Below are 25,435 nucleotides of genomic sequence, written 5' to 3'. Positions count from 1 at the left end.
CCTGATACAGATAGTTTTGAAGTGAAAGAAAATATTTTTAACAACTGTATTTATTTTCTCCATGAGGGCCTGCAGCTTTATGACCTGCTCTTGCAATGTGCTTAGCATGTTCTCAGATCTGTCACACTCATGACAGGTAGGTACTCTTACAGTGAGACAAAGAGGAGCTGGCACAGAGACAAATGAATACTAACAGAAGAGTTTTCAGCAAAACATCCATACTGCTGCCTTCTATGTTTACACCAGGTAATAGGAAGACATATTCCTTCCATATACAGCACAAGATCTGAATCCCCAGCCTCTGCTTTTTTTGAGTTCTCAACTCTTCATAGGGAGAGCTATTGTGAAAGTCCCAATACTGTGTTTTTCTGCCCCTGGGTTGTGTCACTACAGGTGGAAGCAGTAATCTCTGTACCCGCCACACAGATTCTGTTCAGATGCATCTCCTTGCAGTTTTTAGCTTGTGTATTTTTCATAATGAACAATGCAATAAACACCGAGTGTTTGCAGTGTTAAATCATGTTCCCAAAGGGAGTAGTTTGTATAACAAGATAAAATTATCACATTATAATAACTAAATATGCATCAGTCTAAAGCATGCTTCAATTAATCATCAAAAGTTTGCACCGCCTCTTTAGGTCTTAATTAAGCAGAATGTTTTGTTGGGTTGTTTTTTTTTTATTCCTTTCAAACCAGTGTGAAGGAGATGCAGAAAATTGTTCCTCTTAAACCCAATGAGCAGCAGTTTACACTAATCAATCTTATATGGAGCCATAATTTGAAGGGGTGGGGGAAGTGAAGGAAAGCAACTAGTACAACAGAGTAAATCCATCATCTACAGCTCTGTCCCTTTATCTAAGCAACTCAGCATGGCCTACAGTGATTAGCAGGATGATTCTAAAATCCCTAGAATTCTGAAGATAAATCCTTATCAGTTTGCTAACCTTCAAGCTGCAACATTCTATTACCACCATGACCTAAATGATACCTATTTTCATTTCAACTCCAGTTTCAAGAATTTGGGTGAAACTAAATGCAGTTACAGCTCTAATCCTCCAGAATATGATGATCCACGGGAAAGTACTCCAAAACTTTACATTCCATATTTCCTTGCAAGGTATTCAGTAGGACAAACTCAACCCTTCTGGCAAAAAGAAAATATCACTCTTGAAGGTGCCCAACCGCAGTACAGAAGTAGTCCTGTTGTGCAGAAGGAAGACCAAGAGGGTTTGGGACTGAGATCTCAAAGGGTACATATTCCCTGGCCCAAATGAGCCTGTGTGAAACCTGTACCTTTGCTGTTGCTGCACCTGTGAACTGATATAGAAAATGTTTCAGCACCCCATCCCTCCATCAGTGTCTCTGCATCACCCATCTCTTCCTGATATGAGTCTCCTTCCACCACAGCTATCAGAAGCCATGTCTCCCCACTAGTGGTTTCTTCTGTTTTCCTCTCTTTTTCTCTTTGCTGCATCCCACTCCCTCACACAGGCAGTTTGGATCCCAGTTTTTGGGCAGAGAGCTAGAATAGCCCTTTTAACCCTTGTTGGGAACTGCAGTAAATCCACTGGTACACACCTTGAAATATTTTAGCTGTTCTCACCACTCCTTTCTAATGAAAAGCTGCAAACCCCATTTTAAAGACATTAGATCTTAACTTGACTCAAGCATTTGCAGCATTAACAGTCAAGGCTCACTGTTTCCACTGGGACCTACCAGGATTTCAGAATGGTTAATTCTGAGTTACCCGACTGCCGCTCCTGAAACCCCAGCTTGCCACTGAAGAAAACCAAATAGCATGTATTCAGATTTTTCATCCCAAAGCAGTTCCTGAGGTTGATGATCCCAAGCAAGGCAGAATCACTACAGTCAGTTTTCTTACACCCAAAATGCTTTATCTGACTAACCTCTAACTAAAAAATGAACAAACAAAACTCCTGAGACATTGCTGCAGATCCCTTCATGATAGTACTTAAGCACTGATCCTCTAAATAGATGGGGTATGTGACAAACTTAAGGTACAAAAAGTACCTTGGGAAAAGTAATTACAAGGAGGAAGACTGAGAAAAAAGGGCTGACAACAGAAAGCCTGCTGCAATTATCACTATGGAAATACCTCAGGGGCTCTCCAATGCATTTCCTTTTAAGGACCAGTCTCTTGAAGTTCATGACTCTGCCAATAAAGCAAAGTGTCCCAGCTCCTTTAAAAAAAATCATTTCGGGGAACCACAGCTTGCCCAGGTTTTCTATGCATGAGTTGAGACACATTCTCATGCATAGTTCAGTAAGGACTGAATGCACAACACAATTAAAAGCTGGCATTTAGGCAGGTTTTAAGCATGCAAACAAAAAGGCACCTATTTCAGCTAATGGGGGGGGGAACTCCCTGGGTATTTTGAATGTATGCTATTAAAGTGCATATATGGACTTAGTGATTTTCTCTTTAGCACAAAGGAAACACTTGGCCCTCAACAGAGAGCAAAAGACATCAACAGTGGGCTAGATGGGGCAGGAATCCTGGCAACCATTGGCATTTTAAAAACCAGGCACTAATACCCCTACAATCAGTGTAAATTAGGTGATGTTTCAAGCCGAAAACAGGAGAAAGAATTTGAAGAGTATCGACTGCAGGTTTTGTTGCAGTGGTCTTTACTAGAGAGCTAAACCTGCAGTTATTTGTTAATGCTGTTCAGTAACTGAAATAAGATTTGAGAAATACTGAACAGGGATCCAGAGCACAGTAAAATGAAAGTCTCCTCAATATACAGACTTAATTAGATCTGATAATATGGGTCTTTATTTAAGGCAAAGTGCCACCAGGTTCTGCCTGGAACCAGACTTCTTGGTAATGCAGTCAGAGAACCAATTCCCTGGTGAATTTAGACAGATGATATTGGAATTAATTTTTACTGCCCTGCTAACTACCATTTAAAACATCTTTTATGCTTCCAGATTCCTCCAATACAATTTAAATATTGAGAGAGGTTACAATGGGCAATTCCAAAGTGTTCACATGGCAGAGACTCTATTTAATCCCACACGTTTCACAAAGTTACCCATGTATACTTATATTTACAAAAAAATCCCGTAAACTTTAAATTTAAGGCTATGTTAAGCTGTAACAGAAAATCAATTGTTCCTTTCTATAAAATACCTAGTTACTTGCTTTAGTATTTAAATATAACATTTACTTGCCAGCTTAGGTCACAGGCCTATTTTACAAGGTAGTCAGCACTGGAAATGCTTCTGCTCCCCCTTTAAGATATTTTGCCTCAACAGATAAAGTTCCTCCAGCCTATTCCTCCTTCATTTTCACAAGTTTCTGATAACTTTTGGTATGACCCCAATCATTATCATTTGGAAATCACTAAACCAAACATTATGCAGAGACTCTGATCTGCAGGTTGGAGGATTTTGATCCTATTTCCTTTCCCAAATACTCGTTACCTTGTGAAAACCCTGGGAAGGAGCATTATTTTTCCCTTGCATTTCTTTCCCCAGTGGAAATCTCAGCCAACTGAATGCCATCATTCTCTCTACCTCCCCTTCCACCTCATCCCTTGACAGTGACCTTCCCTCACAGCGCAGTATGGCGGGAAGCTGGTTCTTGTGTGGGATGCTCAGAACAGCAGATGTGCCCAGTGCATCACTGTATGCATGGAAGGAGGCAAGAAAGGGAAGAGTTTTGCCAACACCCATGCTCAAAGGCTAGACCAACCAGCAGTTGTACCTCCCCTACCGAAGCACTGCCATGCGGATCACAAGAGAAAGTAAACCAAAGAGCACTCTTTAAAAAATGGGGAAACTGAGACACCATACATAGCCTCCAGCAGGTGCTGCAGGTGCCAGGGGAAGGAGGCAGCAAGTTCTCACCTGCACTGAAAGAATTTTTTGCATTCTTCTTTGACTAATCTTGATTTTAGCCTTCCTTCATCCCATGTAACAACCGCTGTTCAAACCTGTCTGAGCAAAAGGGCAGTCACCCTAAGTGCCCTCTCAGATTTACCACTAAGAGCTGCAGAATAACTTAGGATGTTTGCATCCTGCACGCTACAGCCACATACCCTGCACAGATGTGGTGAGGTTTCTATTTCTAGATCATTCCTGGCTATTTCACTGCTGGGTTTTTTCACTATTTCTATGTAATTTTTAATGGGGGGGGGGAGGGGGGAGGACGACAGACGGACCCCAAACAAACAAAAAAACACTTTCTTTACATTGCTGTGTGAAACGTAAGAATCTTCTAACACCAAGCAGAACTAATTTTAGTATCAGTTTGTCGCAAAGGGTTGCACTGGAGACTAACCCTCAAGATCACTCAGAATCTGCTGCTAGCAGTTAATATAGCTACCAGCCTGCTGGACAAGAAGGACAGTTATCAGCCACAAGGAGACTATTACATCAACTCTCTGGAGGCGGCACTGACTTCTTATTTGCTTCCAAATGCAGGTCAGATGGCTGATGTTGACTGATAAAGTCCCACTTGATTTGGGCACTATCTGAGCACAGTCTACCTGCCTGGTGGTTCTCTTGTAAATAGCCTCCAGATCTGAGCAAGTGCATCCTTTTTGTGGAGCTTCCCATGACTGGATTCAGAGCCCTGCACCAACAAGTCATAATCCGAGCCTGGAGAGAGCCAGTGCACCAGAGTGCCCAGGCATTTAACTCAGCCTTTTTCAGGTGTAGTTCTTGGGTACAGCAAGGAGAGAGTGTCTTTGTGGAAGCTGCTCATACTTGGTCAGGTTGAAATCTAATGTTTCCCTGGATTGTATGGCCACATTTTTACCTAATATTTTATTTGACTAAAACAGAGAGCTGAACAGCTTGGAGATACCATTTTAGTCAGACTGCTCATAATTGTTTGGTCTTCAAAAGGAGGAGAAAAAAAGAAAAGAAAAAAACCAACACAAAAACCAAAACTAAAACCCACACAACACTTTCCTGTAAAATAAGCATGGAGGGGAAAGGTAATTCTATTACTGTTCAAGGTTTTAGCCTGTTCATACAAAATACAAATGCAGACAGGACACTGCACTTAAGTTTTCCAACATGCTCAAGAAAGACCTATCTGCTGAAATCTTCATTGACTGTTTCCTAGACATAGCTGAGGATCAGTATTCCTTCCTCCTCCTTCTTACTTCTGGCAACAATTTCTGATACCAAGAATCATATCTGTCTCCCTGGAAAGCCTGTTTCCCTTGGCTTCCTGACTCTTGTCTTATCCCACTGCTGCTTCTACTGATACAGGGGTAACCAATGTACAGGGGGGTAATACAGAGAAATTGTACAAGGGGGTTAAAGGAATTCCTTTGCTTAAACAAAAGTATTGTCTGTCCTAAGTACCTGCCATTGCCATATTGCCAAGGCATTGATTACTGCTGGAGGGGGAGAAGCATATGCTAGTTCTACTGACAAAAGCAGATGATTGGTTCTACTGATAAGCCAGGGAGAGGCAGACTGGGTGCCGACCAAATCTTAGGACCATGACAAAAGCGCAGGTGTTTGGTCCTACTGAGAGGCAGATTGGGCAAACAAACCCTAGGACAATGACAAAAGTGCAGGTGTTTGGTCCTACTGAGAAGCAGGGGAGAAGCAGACTGGGCGACACCAAACCCTAAGGCCATGTCTGAAGGTTAAAAGGTGTAAAGTTTAAGAAGAGGAAGACTCATTTACTTCATCTTGAAGACCCCTGCCCATGTCCATTATAATACGAAGCGGCGATAGATAATAAATATTTATAGGCGGATTGAGCAACCTCATGTCTATGTATAGCTTAAGAGAATAAATGTAAAGGGAGAACAACCCTGAGGGGTGCATGCTTTGGTGGAGCTATCCCCATACACCTCAGCGTTGAATAAAATCATACCTACTTTACAACTTGTGGAATCTATCTGTGCATCACTACTTGAGCAACTGTTACACTAGTGCACATTGCAGGGTATCCTTCCCATTTCTCCCTTCAGGCTTCTGTGAACAACCCCCATGCTCTGCTCTTTCCCTTCTGCCTCTTATCTGTATAACATCTTATCTGCCAAAATTATTCAACTAATAATTCATTGTGACTGGATCTGCTTATCCCCTCCTCACCACTGCTCTCCTATCTAAATAAATACCTCAGCCTGTCTCTCTGACACTTCTTTACTGGTGCTAACCCTTCAGATCAGGACCAATGCAACAAGAATTTAAGTCTTAATAATTTTTTCCCAAGTGCTCACTCTGTATTATTTGCTCAATAACAGCAGACCACACCACCATCTTTCCTGTCCTTCAGGTTCACGATTTAAATATCATTTCCATCTGCATCTCTCTTTTGAGACACATTTAAATCTTGTAATTTTTCTCCTGAACAGTATATAAAAAAGCTTTCCCCATCCATCCACAAAGTCTGGACTCATCCTAATTCTCAGCACTTCAGTCACTACAGTGCAGCACTACCTGGTTTTCTCTCTGGCCTGTATTGTAACCTTGTTTTGTGCACATCTACTCAAAATGTGTGGCAAAAGTCCCTTTTCTCTGCCCAGCGTTTTAACCTTGACTCTCTCGGACTCTTTCTGCCTTTCCTTGCTGTTTCCTTTCTTCCTTTATTAACCTGAACAAATGTAAGCAGCTTCGGTTCTTGTGGCAGGTCAGCCACAGCCCTTCTCTCTCCCATGTTGAAAATGTTGATTTTCAGCTCTAGCAATTAATGATGTCTTTTTCATTTGCCCATTCAACTCCAAGAAGCAACTTCATGCTGTTTCCAAAGTTGCCCCTGTGCTTGTGAGGGGCTCTGAGAAAACATCCCCAGAGTTACTCTTGTCTGGCTTTGTATCACTCTGAAGTTTTCTGCTTTGATGTAGTGCCCACATAATGGTGTCAAAGTGTAGTGCCAAGACCACTGCCTTACATGCTGGTTCTCTTGTCTCCTTTGTACTCCCTTTTCTACTTGTATCCACCGGTTGTTTCTTGCCAGGCTCTTTGGGTGATCATGACTAGGGCACCTACGCCCTAAGATAAAACAAAACAATTACTACTGATGCTTATTGCAAATCCCACAAAGGTTGTGGGTCTCCTCCCTCTCTGGTCCTACCAATCTTTGCTCTCTAAAACAAAGGTGAGATAAATATACTCATCTGCTCAGAAGTCATGGTAATCTAGTGCTCATTACTGCTCATGGGATTAAGTCAGAGGAGGCAGAGTTTATGTATGTATATCCGCTATGCAAGTAAAACAATGATATTCATTATGAATTAATGAATTAAAAACCTAAAGTTGGAAAATACTTATGAATAGCCTTCTCTGCACATTACCCTAAACATTACATTTGAATATGGGATCATACATGATAGGTGGACAGGCAAAGAACAGAAGGCAGTTGACTTGGAAGAGGTTCCCTTGTGCCCATTTAACTATTGTTCCAGTAATTTGTTTTTCTACTTCACAGCTCCATCTCCTCCTGCTTGTTTGATGTCATAAAAATTCAGCAACTGTGGCAGTTTGCACAATGCATGTTATAGCCCTGTGTTCGCATACCACAAATTCAGCATCCTGGATTCATTCGTGATTCAGATTGGAGGAGAAAATAGCTTGGGATGGCACAAGCCCTTGATTAAAGTGTTAGGGCCAAATCAACAACAGCTGAGGATTCAGCCCATATGGCCCAAGATCTTTAGCTGTGTAAAGGCTGCAGGAATGGGCCCAAATAGCTTTGGTAATTAGCAAATATCATATAAAATAGATGAAAAGTCTTTGGCAAAGAATGCATATTGAGTAACATCTGAAAATTATTCATAGCATATTAGTATACTTCTTTTAGAGATAAAACTCAATGGCTTAAAAATAATTTGGGAGGAGCAACTGCAGTCTATTCCATGACTCTCAGCAGGCAAATGATTTCTTGGACCAATTGGTATTTTATAGTTACCTTTAGTCAACACAACAAAGGGCAGAGGTGACCATCTCCCACCTGGGACCTGATCCTACAAGTTGTTCTGCCTCTGCAGGAGCATCCTCACACCTGGTGGGGACTCTAGCAAACTGTCTCCCTGCATGCAGATAGCTACTGCTCTTCGGTAGGTACTGCAAGTCACCCTGTGCTCCTTGGTGCCTCAGTCACCCAAGAGAACCCAGAGCAACACCCAGGAACACCCATGGAAGTAGGACTGAGCCTGCACCTATCTAAATCTACCTGTTATCACACTGTGTACAGCAGTAGACAATAACAGCAATTAATCACCTGGTGTAGTCATTAAGAGTTCCTTTCACAGATTATGGTAAGCAGCATGCAGTGTGGAATACATCATTTTTCATGCAAACTCAGAAATGGCATGTTATAAAATCACTCCTGATAAAAATCTAATGAAAATGTAAAACATGTCAGTGCAGTCTTCCTGGGAGTCATGAGCATATTAAACCCTCAAGGGACAACGGTCAGGGATTTCAGTAGCAGTCAAGAGACAGTTTTCCCAGGATGAGCTTGTTAACCTGATACTGAGTTGATGGCTTTGACTCTTCCACTGTTTCTTTCATGGAGCCTATTTTTAATTTAATCATCTTCCATTAACTTATTTAAAGCCTTCATTCATCAGAACAAAATCTTTTTTCTTTCTAAAAAGCAGATGTTTTTGAAGTACTGAGAGTATAATCCAGCGTGCTGAGAGTCACAAGCAGCACAAGTCTGTTGTCACTACATTTGCAGAAGTTTTTCAAGAATACTAACAAATAAAGTCACTCTCCCACTCTGCTTTAAAGTTCTCTGTGATTGTTTTTAAACACTTTCAAATTAGCTCCATCACTAAGATGTCATGATCTAGCAATCTCAGGATGTGTCAATGACAGTAACCATTTTTAAATGTTCATTAGGATTTACCTGCTGGTGGCTTTATGAAAGGTGGTGGAATTAATGGGACAATAATTGGTACATTCCCATGATCCTTCGACCCTGCTGGTGAGTCTGATAGTCCATTTCCTGTGGCAAGCCCTGGGTAGCTTGGATTTATATTGTACGGTGAAATAACACTGTCCTCAGGTAATTTTGGTTTTGGCAAAGAATTTTCTGTAAAAAACAAAGAACACATTGTACAGTATGACACCTAGATTTCTTAAACGTCCCTACAGACTTTCACCAATCTCATTAAATTACTTACCCTAATACAAGAAGAGTGCAGAATAACCCCTATATATGTGCTCTGTTTAAAAAATTGATACTTGCTAGTATTCTTCAGAAATGCTCTATATTTTAAAAATAAAATTCTCACTTTTTATTTAAAAAAAAAGATAGGATTATTTCCTTATGCATACCCTTAGTATGCCTGGCTTAATCAATGACACCCTATTCTTGTTCTTTACTTCTACTGTTTGCACAATGATCACACTCAGTGTACTATAACTCCACCAACACAAGAAGCATAAACTGAAAAATAATATGAGGAGTAGTAACAGGAAGGATTTAAAGAAAGAAACAAAATAGTGAAATTACAGCAAAGTGCACATGAAATTATGACAGTTGTTATTCTACTTCTTTAATCCCAAATTACCTCAGGATTCTTATTTGTAGGAATTTCTCTAATGCACCTCAGTTGGCTATGGGGCAGGACTTAATTCTTATTATTCCATCTCCTCCCATCTATCAGAAAAAGAAACACAACTTTTTCCCTCCCATAGACTGCATACACCAAAGATTTCTACCTGCTACAGGTATCTGACATCTTTCTTTGGTACATAAAACATATGATTCAGCTCATGTGTCCATAAAAGAAGTATATCAAAATTTCATCAGGCATAGACTGAAGCCATAAACCATTCAATAGAGATCTATTTATTAAAATATAAATGAATCACATCACTACTCAAGTACAAGTTTATTCAAAGGTGACTTAATGACATCACATTTTCAATGAAAAATACATATTGATCACCTGTGTCACTACAGAACTAACAAGCTGTAAACAATCAATTTTAACACAGTTAGGTTATTTCAACCTTAGCTCTAATTTTTCCACCTCTTTCCTAACCACCTCTCCTTCAAAACTTGTCTCTCTGATACCAGTACTCGATGCAACACTCACTGAATACAGAGCTGCTGTGGGCCATCAGAAAGAAAACGCAAGCACAGCTGGCCACAAATTTAGTGAAAAGTGGCAGTCTAAGAACATAAAAGTTGCCAGTTTCCTCTCTTTACCTAACCTTTGAGGAACTCTTGCTGGATAAGTCAAGATGCAGCATTCCCTTTAATCTGATTACAAATCCCTACCCATTCCCTGTGACTGAAGAGTCTGAAGGCAGCAACTTAGTCTGAAGTTAAGTCTGAAGGTTTAACGAACAGACTGGATCCCATCCTTTACATTTCAAACCATGAAGGTCCAGCATTGTTCCAAACAAATCCCATCCCTGAAGAACTTCTACAGCACTTGCAGAAGACAGTATAGCATAAACATGGGTGATGACCTTTTTGTGAATGTTCATTCACATTCCTACGTGTGTTGTGAATCTTCCAGCTCAAAATCTTCCAGCATTTTAAAAAGCCATAGCCAAAAAGCCTCAATTTTGAAAGCAAAAGGGTTCCTTAAAGCCACACTACTAAGAAAGTGCTCCCTCTTTTCCAATTGAGACGTTTATTAATATCACAGGTACAGGACTTTCAACTCACTCACAAAAGGTATTATTAGTGAAGGTATATTAGTAAGTCTACTAACAGTAATTTTAAGGGATTTTCCTCATATGCTATTGGCTTCCTCAGACCAGAAGGCAGTCTGGGATATTTTTATGTAAACCAACCACAAAGCAAGTAGCAGAACATGCTTCCCAACCCATGCCAATTCCAACAGGTTGAGATATTAATCCTTCTTTGCATGAACACAGAAACATGAAGTTGCATTACCTTTAAGAACAGAAATGTGCTGGCGGCTTTCCCCATCTGCTGAGTAGTTCCTGAATTCAATATCTTCTCCATCTTTCAATTCAACCTTATCATAACCATACCAGCCAAGGAGCTCATTCATAGTGTTTTCTGCAAAGTTCTGAAAGAGAAAAATTACCTACTTATTTATGTAATCAATAACCATTTGGAAAGAATGGAGGGCTGCATAAATCGAACCGTATCTGTGCTACACGAGCAAGTGTCAGGTTTGGCCCACCTCCTCAAAGACTAATGTTCATTTCATAAGTCAAGTGCATAAAGTGTAATGCATTTAAATCTCTGACTGGCACATGTAATTACGACAGAGATTCATATGTCTGTAATTTAAAAAAAAAGAAAAGGAGAGTTATTTATGACTTTTGTTCTGGTATTCAATGTCAGAAATATTTTAACATACATTCGTCATACAAACTTGTCTGTGTTGCCATAAAATATTTAAGACTGCAGCAAGAGAATAACAGAAAAGAAGGGATTTTTTCAGCCAGCAGTTAATCAATCTTACTGTGCTACAATCTTTTCAGCTGGAGCAGGTCACTGACACAATTACAGTTCCTTGAGATGCCCATGAACCAAATCAAATAAAATCACAGTGAAGACATTTTTCCTCAGTTATAAGCCCTTACACAGTCAAATCACTTAAAAACTCTTCACCATGAAAGCATTTTACCACAACGTTTCATACAAACATCTCTTATATTTGTTTAAGGAAACCTTTCTCAGTTTTGCCATATTTATTTTCAACCGATTTCCAAGCAGCCGTGTGGTTACGTTTTATGTTTGCATGGAAATGCAAAATATGGAACATGACTGTCATAACTCTGAAATTCTATTAAAAACACATCCTCTAGGTCACGTGGCAAAAATATTTCTGCAGAAAATGCTCATTACTGGGCCAGGAGATTTAGCAGAGTAAGTTAAGAAATCTGCAGCCAGGCAACAGAGCTTTCAGAAACCAAATAGTGCTATGGAGCTCTGCAGCTTACGGATTTAGGAAACTACCAAAGGAAACCAGCTAATGAATTATTGTGATGGCAAAGATCAGCTTAAAGTAGTATGACAACTATTAAATGAAACGAAAAAGCCACACACAAAGCCTTTCTATTTGGTCTCCATGTTTTTTTACCATTATTCTTTACAAATAAATTCCAAATTTAATTTCCCTTTAAGATCTTGACATCTAAAATAATGCTCCTGATATGCACCATCTCCCGGGACTCTGGCTACCAGCAAACGAATAAAGAGACTATGACACCAATTCAAAACAAATGGTACATGTCAAATTTGCACATTGCTAGATTTTGTTTAGTAGCTGCTCTAGCTTAATTTTGAGTGGGAGCAAGTCTAATGATAGAACACAGCAATTCTCCAGTCATTTAAATAAATAAATAAAATTAATCAGATGATAATTGCTTCCGAATTCAAAGCTACAGCAGACGCTCTGCCCCAGAACATCAGAGCCCTGCACTGCTCCTGCCTCATTCATCACACCAGATTGCATAGGTGTTCCTGTCACTCAAGGAGCGCTGTAAAACAGCTATAAGCAATAAACACAAGCAATTTGTACTCTTCCAGGAGTATCATTTGTGCAATTGTGCCACAAACACACATTTCAGGAAAAGAAAAACCAAAACAAAACCCCACAGCAGACCTCTGGAGCATCAATTTCCTTTTGTTTTCTCCCCCTTTCATTTTCACTTGATCTCCTGCTGGAAATCTCAATTCCATGGCTGTCCTGTGCTGCCCTGAATCACCAGAAAACACTGCATCATTCCACCTCCACCTCTACTGTAAGCATGATAAGCATGACAGCCCATTATGTCTGAACTATGTCACTACTAGAGTTTGCAACGAGTGCAACAAAGTGTAATGTGGTTATCACACACACCCATTTCTAATATATGTATTTACACTCTCATTTGATGCAGTGCTGTGTTTTAAATTTTAGCAAAAACATGAAATTTTTCAAAAAATTTTGGTGGTTGGTTTTTAGCCCTTTAGAAAACTCTCTCAGCACAGAACCTGTCTCTAACTCCTGAGGATCCAACAACAAAATGACCTGGAGATGGGGGGTGAAACCTTGCTACTGCAGCTCACCCAGAACAATCTGGATGGGTCCATGGAGACACAACAACAAGCTCTGCCAGCCTCCCTTCCTTTGCTAAATTTCAGCTATGGAGACGCAGCCCTAAAGACTAATCCAGCAAGGTAGAGACCAATTGACAAAGTCTTTCTGACTTAAACCCCATGGAACCAAATTGAGTAGCTCTAAATTTGCCTCCTGTGGATGCTCTGTGTTTTATTTGCACTGTTGTTCAACTCAGGCAACAAGTAATTTCTAATTACTTGCCAAAAACATGTAAACAAGGCTACACGTAGGTTTTTCCTGCAATTCATACACGTACATGTCTCTTCAGAATCTAGTTAAAGTGACCAGATTTGGTTTGTAATGGCAAAGTTTAAGTACCTTTCAAGTCTCATTTTTTCTACCCATGACAGGTGACACACAAAAATGAGCACTCATCATGACAAAAATACAAATTATTTTGAAATTATCCATCATAGAAACTTGACTCTTAAAAAGAATAAAATATCACTGGGGTATTTCCTACTAAATTCAATGAGAGCACAGCAAGGCTGCAGATTGCACTCACAAAAAGAAGCCCCCTTTTAACACCATAATTTCTCAACAATGATGCCTGGATAAAGAAAAAAAAATTAAGCTACTCTTTCATAATTTATCTTACCTATTACAGTGATGATCACTCTTAAACTATTCTCTTTGTGGCTGACAGCCAGAGCTTCATTACACAGTACTTTATGCATATCAAACCAAGAGGATGATCCCATCCTTATCAAGCTGGTAGTCAAAGTTGAGAGATGTTTTCTTCAATACTAACTCTCTCACATAGATAAGCACCCACAGAAGTACATCATCTTCTCTCAGACTCCCGACTACAGCACCCATTTGCAGCAATATTTAATATCCTGTCAGTCAAGTTGATGGTCACACAGGTCATGTCATAGAACCATAGAACAGTTTGGGTTGGAAGGGACCTCAAATATCACCCAGTTCCAATCCCCTACCATGGGCAGGGACACCTTCCACTAGACCAGGTTGCTCAAAGCCCCATCCAGCTTGGTCTTGAACACTGCCAGGGATGGGGCATCCACCGCTTCTCTGGGCAACCTGTGCCAGTGCCTCAGCACCCTCTTCTTCCCAGTATCTCATCTTTCAGTTTAAAGCCATTACCCCTTGTCCTATCACTACTTGCTCTTATAAAGTCCCTCCCCATATCTTTGCTGAAGCTGCTGCCCTAAAGATGACCACTATTCTTATTTCATTGTTTCCACTCATTCCATTGCAATGGTAGTCCCAATCTATGCGGGTTCAAGATGCAGTAACAAGATGGAATTTGTAAAGACCAGTGTGGTGGCAATAGTCAAAATACAAATGATGAGACTAATTTTCTCTGTGTGAGGGGGCAGATGAGGGCAAGAAAGCCCAGTTGCTGATGAAGTTAAGGGAAGGAAGCAAGACAATACACAACCTGTACACAGACAGCAGAACCTCACTGGAAGATGTACAAGCTTAAAAGGTTTAGTGAAAGGAAGGATGATTGATTGTAAAAACAGTGCTTCAAAAAAGCAAGAATGGCGGATCAACCTGAGGCTGAAGCATGAGAGCAGAAGAAGCACTGATGAAGCAGCCTAGACAGGAACCAATTGAACTGAGAGATGACAGACCTGCCAAAGCCCAGAGAGAAGGAGATGTAAAGACAAGTACTGATGACCAGATGAAGGATGTGCAAGTAGCTGCAATTCCAAGCTTTTGAAGGAACAGGGCAGCAGAAGCACTGAGCTCTTCCATGCCTACTTTCAGACTCATTCCCAAAAAGAATGTGGAGGATCTGCAGGTTGAAGGCTGCCACCTCAACCCCACAGCACTGTCCATCATCAATAAAATCCAAGTCAGCAACCACACTGCTAAGCTGGGACCCTTTGGCCCAATACAAATCCCACTGAACCTAATGGAAGCCTTGGAGGATCAACGGATTTCACTGCAAAATTACAGCATGGAAACTAGCTTTGCCCTGGCAGGAGGCAATGCTCAGTCCCCTGCAGGGAAACAAAGAGAACAAGCCTCTGTGCTGTTCAGAGTGGGCCAACACCAGAGCTGAGAAGACAAGCACGCAAATCCTGCCCCAGGTGCTTCTGTGCTCACACCACCATGCCACACTCAGCCTCTCGTGCATGCACCAAGCAGCTAGACTCCTGAGGCCGTGGTGGAAACACCAACAATCTCTTCAGCTGCCAGTGCACCCAGGCAGTCAGTGAACATCCTCCCAGAGCCAAATCGCTCATGCTCCTCTAGTTGACAGCACACCATCGCAGCTGCCTAACTGCCAGGCATTCACTGCGGCTGCAGCACAACCAGCGCATCCCTGCCAAAGAAACTGGCCCAAAAAAGCTCCAGTGGCCAGAGTCACACAACACTGCCAACGCTCTTCTTTCCTAATAGACAGCAATTCTTCTTTTGCCCCCTGCTAAGTCCCAAACCACTTATCACCACTGCAGGGCAATGCGCAATTTGCATGTTTTAACTGTGTGATTTCTCTATTCTTGTGATGTACAGAAATAGCCTTCCTCCTGGAAGAGCCAGGATAACTACCTAACTATTATGCTCATTGGTATTTTGACTTGAATTTGCTTCCTATTCATAGGAAAGATGAAGAAGAGGGTGTTGACTCGCCAGACTGTGGTTTCTCTCCTTTGTGAGATTTAACTTATATGCTAAAATATCACATTTATTCCCTCTTTAGGATTCATTTCATCGTAACAGGACACCTACAGCTTGATTTTTTTTACATTGTAATGCATCATTTTCCCAAATCTTTGCTAATTAATACTTTCTGAAGCTGAGCCATGCTTCTCTTTCCATCTTAGACCTCTTGACTTGCCTTCTCTATGAACATTATTCACAGGGGGCAAGGCCTGGCTTCAGCAAATGAGGCCTGGCAAACACGGAGGCAGGAAACGCAGGGGAGAATGAGTCTGTCAGACTCATTTTCTTCTAGGTTTTACTGCTGAATGTTTATTTCAGATCTGGGAGGAAGCACAGTGGCTCCATTCCATTTCCTTGCCTGCAGAACCCACTCAGTGCAAACCCCACAAATTCACTTTTCACTTACACCAAGGAAATAAAAAGGTTTCTATGGTCACAGTATGAACCTGGATTCCTTTTTTACCACCCTCACTTTCTTTGCTTATGTATGTTGTCACCATATTGAATTTTATGCTATGAGAAAGCAAAATGTCGTGATGCTGTGATTTCCTTTGTGCTCCAACGTACACATTTGGTTCTGCAATACAAACTTTGTTTGGGGAAGTGCTATTTCTGTGGTGCACAGGCAGGTGAGGCTCCCTGTACAGACAACACAACTCCCTTTGCATTCATCCCACAGAATTCCTTCCATGCAGACTGCAAGAACAAGCCCTCCACATCAGTCTCCTGAAATAGTAGAACTGATAAAGCCTCCCTGCTTCTTCACTTTCCCAAGGACATTTTTGCTTTTCAGGAGAGAAGGGAGGAGTTTCCTTGGACTCTTCAAAGCACTCCGAGGGATCTGGCTCGCTCCAGGCGCAGGGCTGCTACGCCTGCTTCACTGCTTCCCTCCTTCTGACAGTAGTACTTCTAAATGCCAAACGGGGAATATTAAAACACTAAACTGAAAGATCTTCTGATGAGTTTACTATTAAACTGTAACAGATGGGGCTGTCTTAAGCTCTAGGCATCAGGAACGCAGCCCAATTTTAGATACAAATTAGTTATTGAGAATATTTATAGATGGTAAACTCCTCAAGCACATGTAGCAGCCCTGTGAAATTACAGCACAAATTAACTGCTCGCCTTTCAACTGACAGAGACACGTGGACACATTGTCTGGTTTGTTCAGGAGAACCTCCAGTGCAACCCAGTGCTGGACACAACTTCATTTCACAGCACTGCAGAGCACCTAGCTGTACCTCTGGAGCAGCACTGCTGCCTGGCAGCAGGATGGCAAATGGAAATAAGCTGGAGAGGGACAGATGGATGGGGAAGCCATCACCGCACCTTGATGAGTGCTTTCATCAATGAAATTGTAAAAAAATATTTTGGTCTTAAACCAGGACTGGGTTCCCTGATTAAAGTAGCTTTGGATCTATTAGGCATTATTCACCAGCAAGTGAGAAATGGCACCGAACTGAATTTCAGAGTAACTATCTACTCTCTTCCTGAGCATGAGGTGAACACTACCTCGGGAAATAAAAATGGAAACTATCGTCTGAAGGAGTATGGGGGACAAAAGGGAAAAAATAACTAGAAGAAAACAGAGGCTGTGAAGGTCAGAGCGAAACAAAACAGTTCCTCCTCAATACATTTTTCATTGAAATGCAATATCAGAAAACCACGCAGACATGTGCTGCTTGCACACAACACTATCAAATTAAAATTTGTTATAACCATCAAGTACATTAGGTTAGTGATAACAAAAATGTAACTTAATATCTGGCATAAGGAGAGAGCAAGCAACCTGAATATCCACCCAGTCATGTCAAAACCGAGCTGTGACACTACTGTTGGAAGGGACCAAACCAAGCCAGTCAGGTGTTGTGAACCTTCTCGAGTAAAAATATCTGGCCGTGTCAAATAGTGAATCTTGAAGGAAGTCTCTGTGATGAGGTAATTTTATTGCTCATTCATAGTGCCCTGCATTTGCTGTACTTAAAATAGACACTTGTACCAATGGCTTTTTTATTATCCGAAAGAGGGGAGAGAAAAAAACAAACAAAAAAAATCACATATACACCAGTCCTTTTTTCTTTCTGCTAGCAAAGGGAGGCAATTCGACCCAACGTGGGCTGAAACCTGAGTAGGTCACTGTACACCATGATAAAATTCCCTAATCCCTGAGCCAAATTTCCCTGAGGGGGCCCTCCTACTTCTCCTTCACTTTCCAAGCTGACTTTTCCATTCCCTCTCTCGTCTTTTCCTCCCCTTCATCTCTTTCATTTCCCCTACCTTAAAGCCTTGATATCTGATCTGCTGCTGATACTCGGGTTACAGTTTTTACAGCTTAGGCTGTCTATTGCTGTATACATTCCTTTCTTTCTGCTCTGCCGTGATTACTTACCAGAGCTTATTTTACACTGGTCCAGATGAAAGCAGTTCAGATTAAGGGAAACAGCCTGTTTGAACATTACAGATATGAACCTACACAAGGGCACATTGTGCTCCCTCTGTCCTTTTGCTGCAAACATTTTGCACAGTGTAACAAATATGTTACATTATTGTATTCTTTGGGTTTAGGGAGAACAACTAGACATCTTAATTCATCAGTAAAGAGAGTAAATGATCACCACAGGATTTTAACTTTCTTAACCAGTCAAAATTCAAACCACTTCTTTTTTTCTTCCCCTCTCTTTCCTCTTCTCAGATGATAGCAGCCCACTGTCCTACTAAGAATGCATAGCATATACAGCATAGTTTACATTGAAAGGTGGCCTGTGTTTTGTGAAAGGTTCTGCCATCAGCTATCTCGCTCTCGACCAGAATCACATCCGTTCAAAATGCCGTTTCTACCCGCCTTTAATTTTTAAGTCAGCTGAAATCTTGAGGTTTCTAAACTTAAGCAGCCACCCATGATTTAAAAAAAAAAAAAAGAGAAACTCTACACGAAGGTTAACGCCAGTGCTTAATACCAAAGCATTAGTTTGAAATTGTGTAATTTTTCTCCTTCACACAATGTTGTTTTTGTTTCTTCCTCACCCTTTCAGACAAACATCTGTTATACTGTAGAAGAACAACTATCTCCCAAACCGCTGAGTGTGCCTGCAGCCAAAGTAAACAAAACAAACCCAGAGGATCCAGCACAGTCAGCCTTTATATCCAGCCAGGATAACATTTCACATGTTTTGATTAAAATCAGCTAATTTGTAATTCTAGAACCTATGAAACTTAAAAGCTGCAATCCATATAGATCACATTAGGTGATGCTCTAAGGGCCACTGCCCTATACTACAGACCTCTGCAGTCCTCAAAACTATGTGGTATTACAATGAGGCATGACTCTCAATCTTCAGTGCCCACACAGAGCCCTCTCTGAAAATAGGATGTGCCGTATATCTCGCAAAGAGTAATACTGGTCCTCAGGAACAAAAACTAGTACGGTTTGTTTCCAAAGAGATGTGCCGGCACGTTACTGCGTTCATTCCCCTAATACTACGCTTGTCCACATTTCCAGTCGATGTGCATGCAGAACTGTGTACATGCTCATTACCCGGGCAGCAGGAGCAAGAATGCCTGCCTTGGGCAAAAAAGGGCACCTAACTGAAATCAGTGGTGTGCAGAGAGGGAAGAGGGGAGGGGACTGTGCATTCCCGTTTATTTTTACACAGGGAGATCACTGCTCCGGAAAGCAAAGACATTTTCACTAGGCATCATGCATATTTATATATGCGCCTATATACTCTACATACTATGCGAACGTGTGACATTTTCCAGGCAGTCCTCCACTTACACTCAGCCTCCTAATAAATTACATACTCAAACGCAGCAGCTTCATCTCATAACCAGACTATGCCTTATCTACACATTAAGCAACAACAAGTTCAGCTGAAGTCTCTCAATACATTGTTCCCAACTTTGGGGAATTTGAGACATAAAACAAACAGACACGGAACAGACATGGAAAACAGGCGCAAAAAAATAGGACCGGTCAAGCCTGGAGAGGCGACCTAATGATAAAAGAAGTCCTGCAATAACGTTTTTGTGCAATCGCAGCCATCCTAACATCTGGAGCGGCAGCGTCAAACGCTACTTTCAGAGCACAGCTGGACCGGCACCAGTTCCTACCAGGCAGGACAGCCTTCCGCAGAATACACATCCAGCAAAAGCAACCCCGACCAGCCAGCTTCCAGCAGCACCTCTGCCGCTGGGATGGCCTGGGAGGCGAAACACAGAAAGCAGAGGACGAGGCGAGAGGGAAGAAGAGAGGAAAGGGATCCCCGTGCTCAAGTGAGAACAAGGATGCGCGGCTCAGACCGCAGCACTGCACTTTGACAATTTAATTACACAGTTGCAGCTGGCTACTGGGAAAAGGAGAGAAACACTGTGTTTAGAAGAGGTCCCTTTCTTTCCTAACTTTAAGGGCTGGCTTCCCAGCTACCTGAGGGGATGGCTGTAGAAACAAATAAAAAGGGAAGGCAAAAAGGCTCATCACTGGCACCCACGGAGCTGAAAAAGCCCGAGGAGGGAGAGTTATGCTAAAAAAAATAAATAAAGCTGGTGAATGAACAGGGTTTGCAGCCTGTGAATTCGTCTCTGTTTTCAGCCCAGGAGGCGGAGTTGAGACACACTCAGTGCATCCTACAGGAAAAAAAAAATGACAAGAGATCCTTTCTTATTTCGTTTCCACACACGGAGGCGGGGGGTGGGGGGGAGACCCCCTCTCCCTTCCCCATCACAGGCACCCACCTTCATCTCCTCGTTGATCTCCCGCTTCACCGGGTGAGCCGGCTTCCTGCTCCTTTTATTTTCGGGAGGTCTCCCTTCTTTCTCCATTTCTGCCATTTTTTGCGCCTACTTGGTGGTGGAGATGAAATGGCTGCTGGTGCTCTGGGGGGGCCGGGAGGGGCGCGGGGGGGGGGCGGCGGCGGCGGCTCTCAGTGGTGGCAGGCGGCGCCGCGGAGGGCCCGGGGGGAGCGCGGCGGCAGTGGCGGTGGCGGCGGGCGGGCAGGGGGCGCGGGCGGGCAGGGGCGCGGGTGCCCCGGCGAGTCAGCCATCTTCTGCCTCGCCGCCCGCCTGCATGGGAGCGGCGCGGCACGGCGGGGCGGCGGGGCGGGCGGGCGAGAGGCAGCGCGGAGCGAGCCGGCCCCGCGCCTGCTGTGGCGCTGCTGGCGGGCTGCCGCGGAGGGGGCGGCCGGGGAAAGGGGGAGGCCGGCCTCGGCCCGCCGGCGGGCGGGGCTTGCCGGCACCGAATCGGCCGCCGCTGCCCGCCATGGGAGCCGGGGGGGTGAGGAGGAGGAGGAGGAGGAGAAAGGGAGGGGGGGCGCCGCGCCGAGCACCGGGAGGAGCGGAGTGGAAGGGGCGGAGCGGCGGGATGGGGGAGGGGGCTGTGCGCGCCCCCCCGTGTGTCCCCAGCGCCTCCCCGCGGGGCCGGGCCGGACCGTTCAGAGGGGGCTGTCCGCCGTGCTGGCGTTGGGTACCTCTCGGCTGTCCCTTTATCCGCGCCTGGGAGGTGAGGATGAATGGCTTGGTGGGACGCGGTTCAGCGGCGAGGTGCTGGATTACAGCACGCGCTGTGGGGGATGCATTGATTATTCCTGGGTTGTGCTTTCGCGCTCCCTGGCAGTCAGTCCCTAATTACCCTGGTACAACACGGTCCGTTGTTCCATTAGTCAAAATCGGAGCTGTACGTGGTTTCTCGTTATGACTGTGGTACACCTTAAAACTGTACATTAAAAAAAGATGAAGAAAGACCTGCAGTCGAAAAATAAACTGTTCGGTGTGGGTATGAGTAGGCTTCCCATAAAAATTGCTGTTTAGCCTGTGAAAGATAAGTTTGGTTTGTGTGCAGCAATGTCTAATTTACATCCTCTGTTTCTGAAGCTTAAATCACTGACATTTTTTGGTATGAAAAGTTGAGGGCAACTCCGTTGCTCGTTTCGTGACTGAAATGAGCTTTGCTTGCCTGCTTCAGACAGCAGAGCAATTCGAGACACAGAGCACATTTTTCCCCGTGGCCCTGAGAAGAGGAAGACCCTGGGACTTGGCATAGTCCTGGCTATCAGAGCAGCGAGCAAAAAAGATGAGGTGGCAACCAGACCTCAGTCTGTAAAATCCCAGAGCACATCCGCAGCGGTAAGGTCATGACCGTTGTGAAGCGACAGTGCTGCCACTCCCCTCGCTGCCCAGAAGAATCAAGCAGATGTTGGAACAAAACAGATCTGGTGGTTCGTTGTGGCAGAGCAGCGGAACCTTGCAGAGACCCTCAAGAAGGCTCCGCTGGCAGCAAGGAGCCACAGGAATCAGCCGCAGCGGGGGTCATGCTGTGGGCTCTGTCCATTCTGCACCCCCCAGGAGCACAAGCTCTGGCCTCAGAGTCACTAGCAGCAAGCACAAGAAAGCAAGATTTTTTGGGGGGAGAAGTGATTTGTTTGTTTTTTCTTGCCTGTAATATTTTACAATGCAGTGAGTTCTGAAACTTGGGGAAACTAACGTGGGACTCTGCAAGTAACCTCCAAAGGGTAGTTTCCCTCTATGCCCCTCCACCACCACCAGCAACCTCATCTCTATGTTCTGTTCACCATATTCTATTACAAACAGATCGGTACGGTTGAGCTCTCATCAAGTACAGGACATATTCTTACAATCCTAATGTATTATCTCACACAGTAGGGATAAGACAGGCAGTGCAAGGGGAAGTTGCTTATAAACAGTCTTACATAGCCTCAGAGTTCTTTGAAACCTTTAACTGGAAACTAAGCAAGCCAATCTCAGGCAACTATTCTGCTTTGAATCACCACCACCTTGCTGATACATGCAGCCATTCTAATGAAAAAGGCAAAGTTTATTCTTGTACAAGGGATATTTCACTAGTTTCCCTGTAGAGCTGATAGCAGACATTTATTGAAGACCATAGAACTTCTGCTAAACAGAGTATTGCCTCAAACTGTTCTTGTCCAGTGAAACGTCTGAAAAGTACTTTCAACACTTCTACATATATTGTAATAAAGCATTGTTTTGCTGCATAAATGTAACAAACCGAGTTGATACTCTGACAAAAAGATTAATCCCCAAATCCCAACAAAACCAGAATTTCCTTTAACGTTGGAAGGGATTTGGAGAGCGTATTTGCAAGCCCAAACGATGCAAATTGTCTTCAGCAAGTTACAGTAAGTAGACTGAAACAAATGCCTTCAGGATCAAATCTGTCATTCCACTATTCCTGACTAACAGCTGAAGGTTTGGTTGTGAATGGAAGCACTTCTCACCTCACTTGCTACCAATTCTGAATGCTGGTCCTCACTTTTTCATCACCAAAAATAGTGGATTTCAGTTAGGCTTTTTTCCCGGTATTTTTCCAAAGATTTTTGAATGGAGATGTGAACTTATGCCTCCTGACAGGAGGCTCACTTTTAACAGCTACTTCTGGTGAGCTCCTTAAAAACAGCCTCCAGCCCACCTCAGTATGTCATCAACCACCAGATGAAAGCCATGGTCTGAGAGCATATCCTGTTTTCCCAGTATCTAATACAGTCTAGGGGTAGATAAAAAAGTTCTACCTCCCTGTGTTCTAATAATGGTATCTCTCTTCATCCGATGGCAGATTATTTCTGCAACTATCACGATTCCTACTTTTCTAGAGCTGTTATTACCTTTATACATTGCACATTATGATACTACATATTCTTGGGAAGTTGTTCTTCTAGTGAGAGCATATGGAGGACCATTGACTGTCAACACAGAAGCTCATGCATTTAGAGTGCTCTGACGTTATCTGACACGTGTCGTAGGTACTGAAAAAGTTTTGGAAACTGTCTAATTATTCCATTTGTTACTGGAGAGGGAATGACTAACAAAAATCCACCCAAAACGCTTTCAGGTTTTAATAGTAACTCATGAACTTGTAAAGAGAGTCAGAATCTGTGGAAGCCTTAAATTTGTCAGTCATACAATGGCATTGATCTGAACGTCTCCAAAAAGCTACAAGAAAATAAATCTGCTGTTTACATTACAGAGACCTTAACATTAAATACATTTACTGAACTGTGACAGCACATATTTCTTGTGGGAAAACCTGTATTTTTGGTAAAGAAACCTGGTTCAGTAGTGCTCACTATGGATTCTGCAAACATCATAAATAGGTGAATAAAGGTGGCTGATTAGACCAGTAGGGCTGCTTGCATTTATTCTACCAGCCAGAGATACTGGGGTATATGGTATCAGCAGATTTCAGCCAAAGATGAGATCTTGTGGAAATCAATGAATATTTTGCTCCTGAGTTTAATGAGACCAAATTCCTTGTGAAATTTCCAAGGTGTTTTTAAATCAATCTATTACATAGTGTGCATTGGAAAGCAAGAATCCCACGTTTTTTTTTGGTTTTTTTTTTAAAAAAGGCAAATAAAAATTCAGGGCTTTCAAAATATGTTTCCATTCACATTCAAAGCGAAAAATAGGATTTTTTGATGTGAGGGAAAAAGAAGCTTCCTACTCCTTATTGTAACTCATCTCAAAAAAGAGTAGGAACTCCAGATTAGGCTTCCCACTATGAGTGTGTGCTCTAACCACAGTGCAATAGAGTAAGCTTCTCACTGTCTTGCCTGTTCAAGAGCTTTGGGTTGGGGATTTTTTTGGTTAGCTCACTGGTTGCATTCAAAGTTGGGAAGAAAAATGCCACATGAACTGCCTTTCTGTGGTCTCTAAGTCACCTGCAAGACTGAGGTTCAGGTCCCTGCTGTATATGAGTCATGGCAAAAATATGAGCTTTTCCTTCCATTGTCCAAGCACGTGTTTTACACCCAAGGTGCTTTGACAGGCTCTGCCGAGTATTTTTGTATTTTTGTTTTACACAGCTTTACATTTCCAGCTCTGAATTTGCACTTGGAGTCTTTGCAAGCACACTAATTTGGACTTCTGAAAACCAAGGAATTGTTTATAAAATGATAGGTGCAAATGAGTTGCAAAAAATAAAGCATCCCACTTTTAATTTATATTCTATTAGTCATATTCCTATTTATTAGTATTTCTGTGTTTTGAAAGGGCATCAGTACATTTGGCAGAGCTGCTTTTAGGTAAAAAGCAACAATTTGCTGTAACTAAGTTCTTCAAAGGATCTTTATTAATGCTTAAGTCCTTAATGTTACTACTGAGCTATTTCTTCTCGTGATGGCTTACTGGAGACGACGAGATAAACGAGCAGCCCTGATTTTTCCCGGCTGGTCAACACGTAAGTGGCACAAACCTTCCGAGAGAAAGGTTTTTCAGAGGCAACGGAGTCAAGCAAACGGCACTCTGCGGGCACACCGAAAACGACGTGGCGCTTTTCAAAGCCGCCGGAATTAGGACAAACTGGGGGGTGATCGCTGCAGAAGATGTGCTGGTGCCCGAAGGGAGGAGGAGGAGGCCAGGCCCCAAGCCCCGGCCCCGGGTAGCCCTCCTGAGCGGGGTAACCCCCCATGCCCTGCGGAGCCCGGGCTGCGGCGCGGCAGCTGCGCCGAGAGCTCCCCCTCCTGTTTCTCTCCTCCTCCGCCTCGAGACCACGGTGGGAAAAACGCATCATGGAACCACGGATACCAAAACGCGTGTAAGCACCAGTCTGCGTGCATTTATGCACGTATAAACGTCCCTGTACACCCACACGCAGAGGAAGAAAGCTGAAGTTAAACAGGGAGTCTCTTGTACTTCTTCCCAAACAGCAGCCGCAGACGTGGCAGGCCACAGTAAAGGTGTGGCTCTTAACTGGTTTTTCTTAATATCGCTGATAATTTACCTCA

At 42.9% G+C, this 25,435-nt stretch overlaps 1 protein-coding gene across 2 annotated transcripts in view; it reads right to left on the bottom strand.

The window, feature by feature from the left end:
• The window catches only part of SOBP (sine oculis binding protein homolog), a 120,535-nt gene extending 99,957 nt beyond the window's left edge, over positions 1 to 20,578 (bottom strand). The window contains exons 1-3 of one of the 2 annotated variants that reach the window (XM_005154671.4): positions 20,412 to 20,578; positions 10,859 to 10,997; positions 8,849 to 9,034 (exon numbers count right to left, since the gene is read on the bottom strand). In XM_005154671.4, the coding sequence (XP_005154728.4) occupies positions 8,849 to 9,034; positions 10,859 to 10,997; positions 20,412 to 20,507 (421 nt within the window). In that variant the 5' untranslated portion in view covers positions 20,508 to 20,578. The remainder of the gene's footprint in view (positions 1 to 8,848; positions 9,035 to 10,858; positions 10,998 to 20,411) is intronic. The other variant, XM_034061143.1, reaches the window with a different exon arrangement.
• Positions 20,579 to 25,435: the final 4,857 nt, after the last annotated feature.

This window comes from Melopsittacus undulatus, chromosome 3 (assembly GCF_012275295.1).
Source record: "Melopsittacus undulatus isolate bMelUnd1 chromosome 3, bMelUnd1.mat.Z, whole genome shotgun sequence".
NCBI classification, from domain to species: Eukaryota; Metazoa; Chordata; class Aves; order Psittaciformes; family Psittaculidae; genus Melopsittacus; species Melopsittacus undulatus.
Note: the sequence above shows the minus strand (reverse complement) of the source record. Positions and strands in the feature narration are given on the sequence as shown.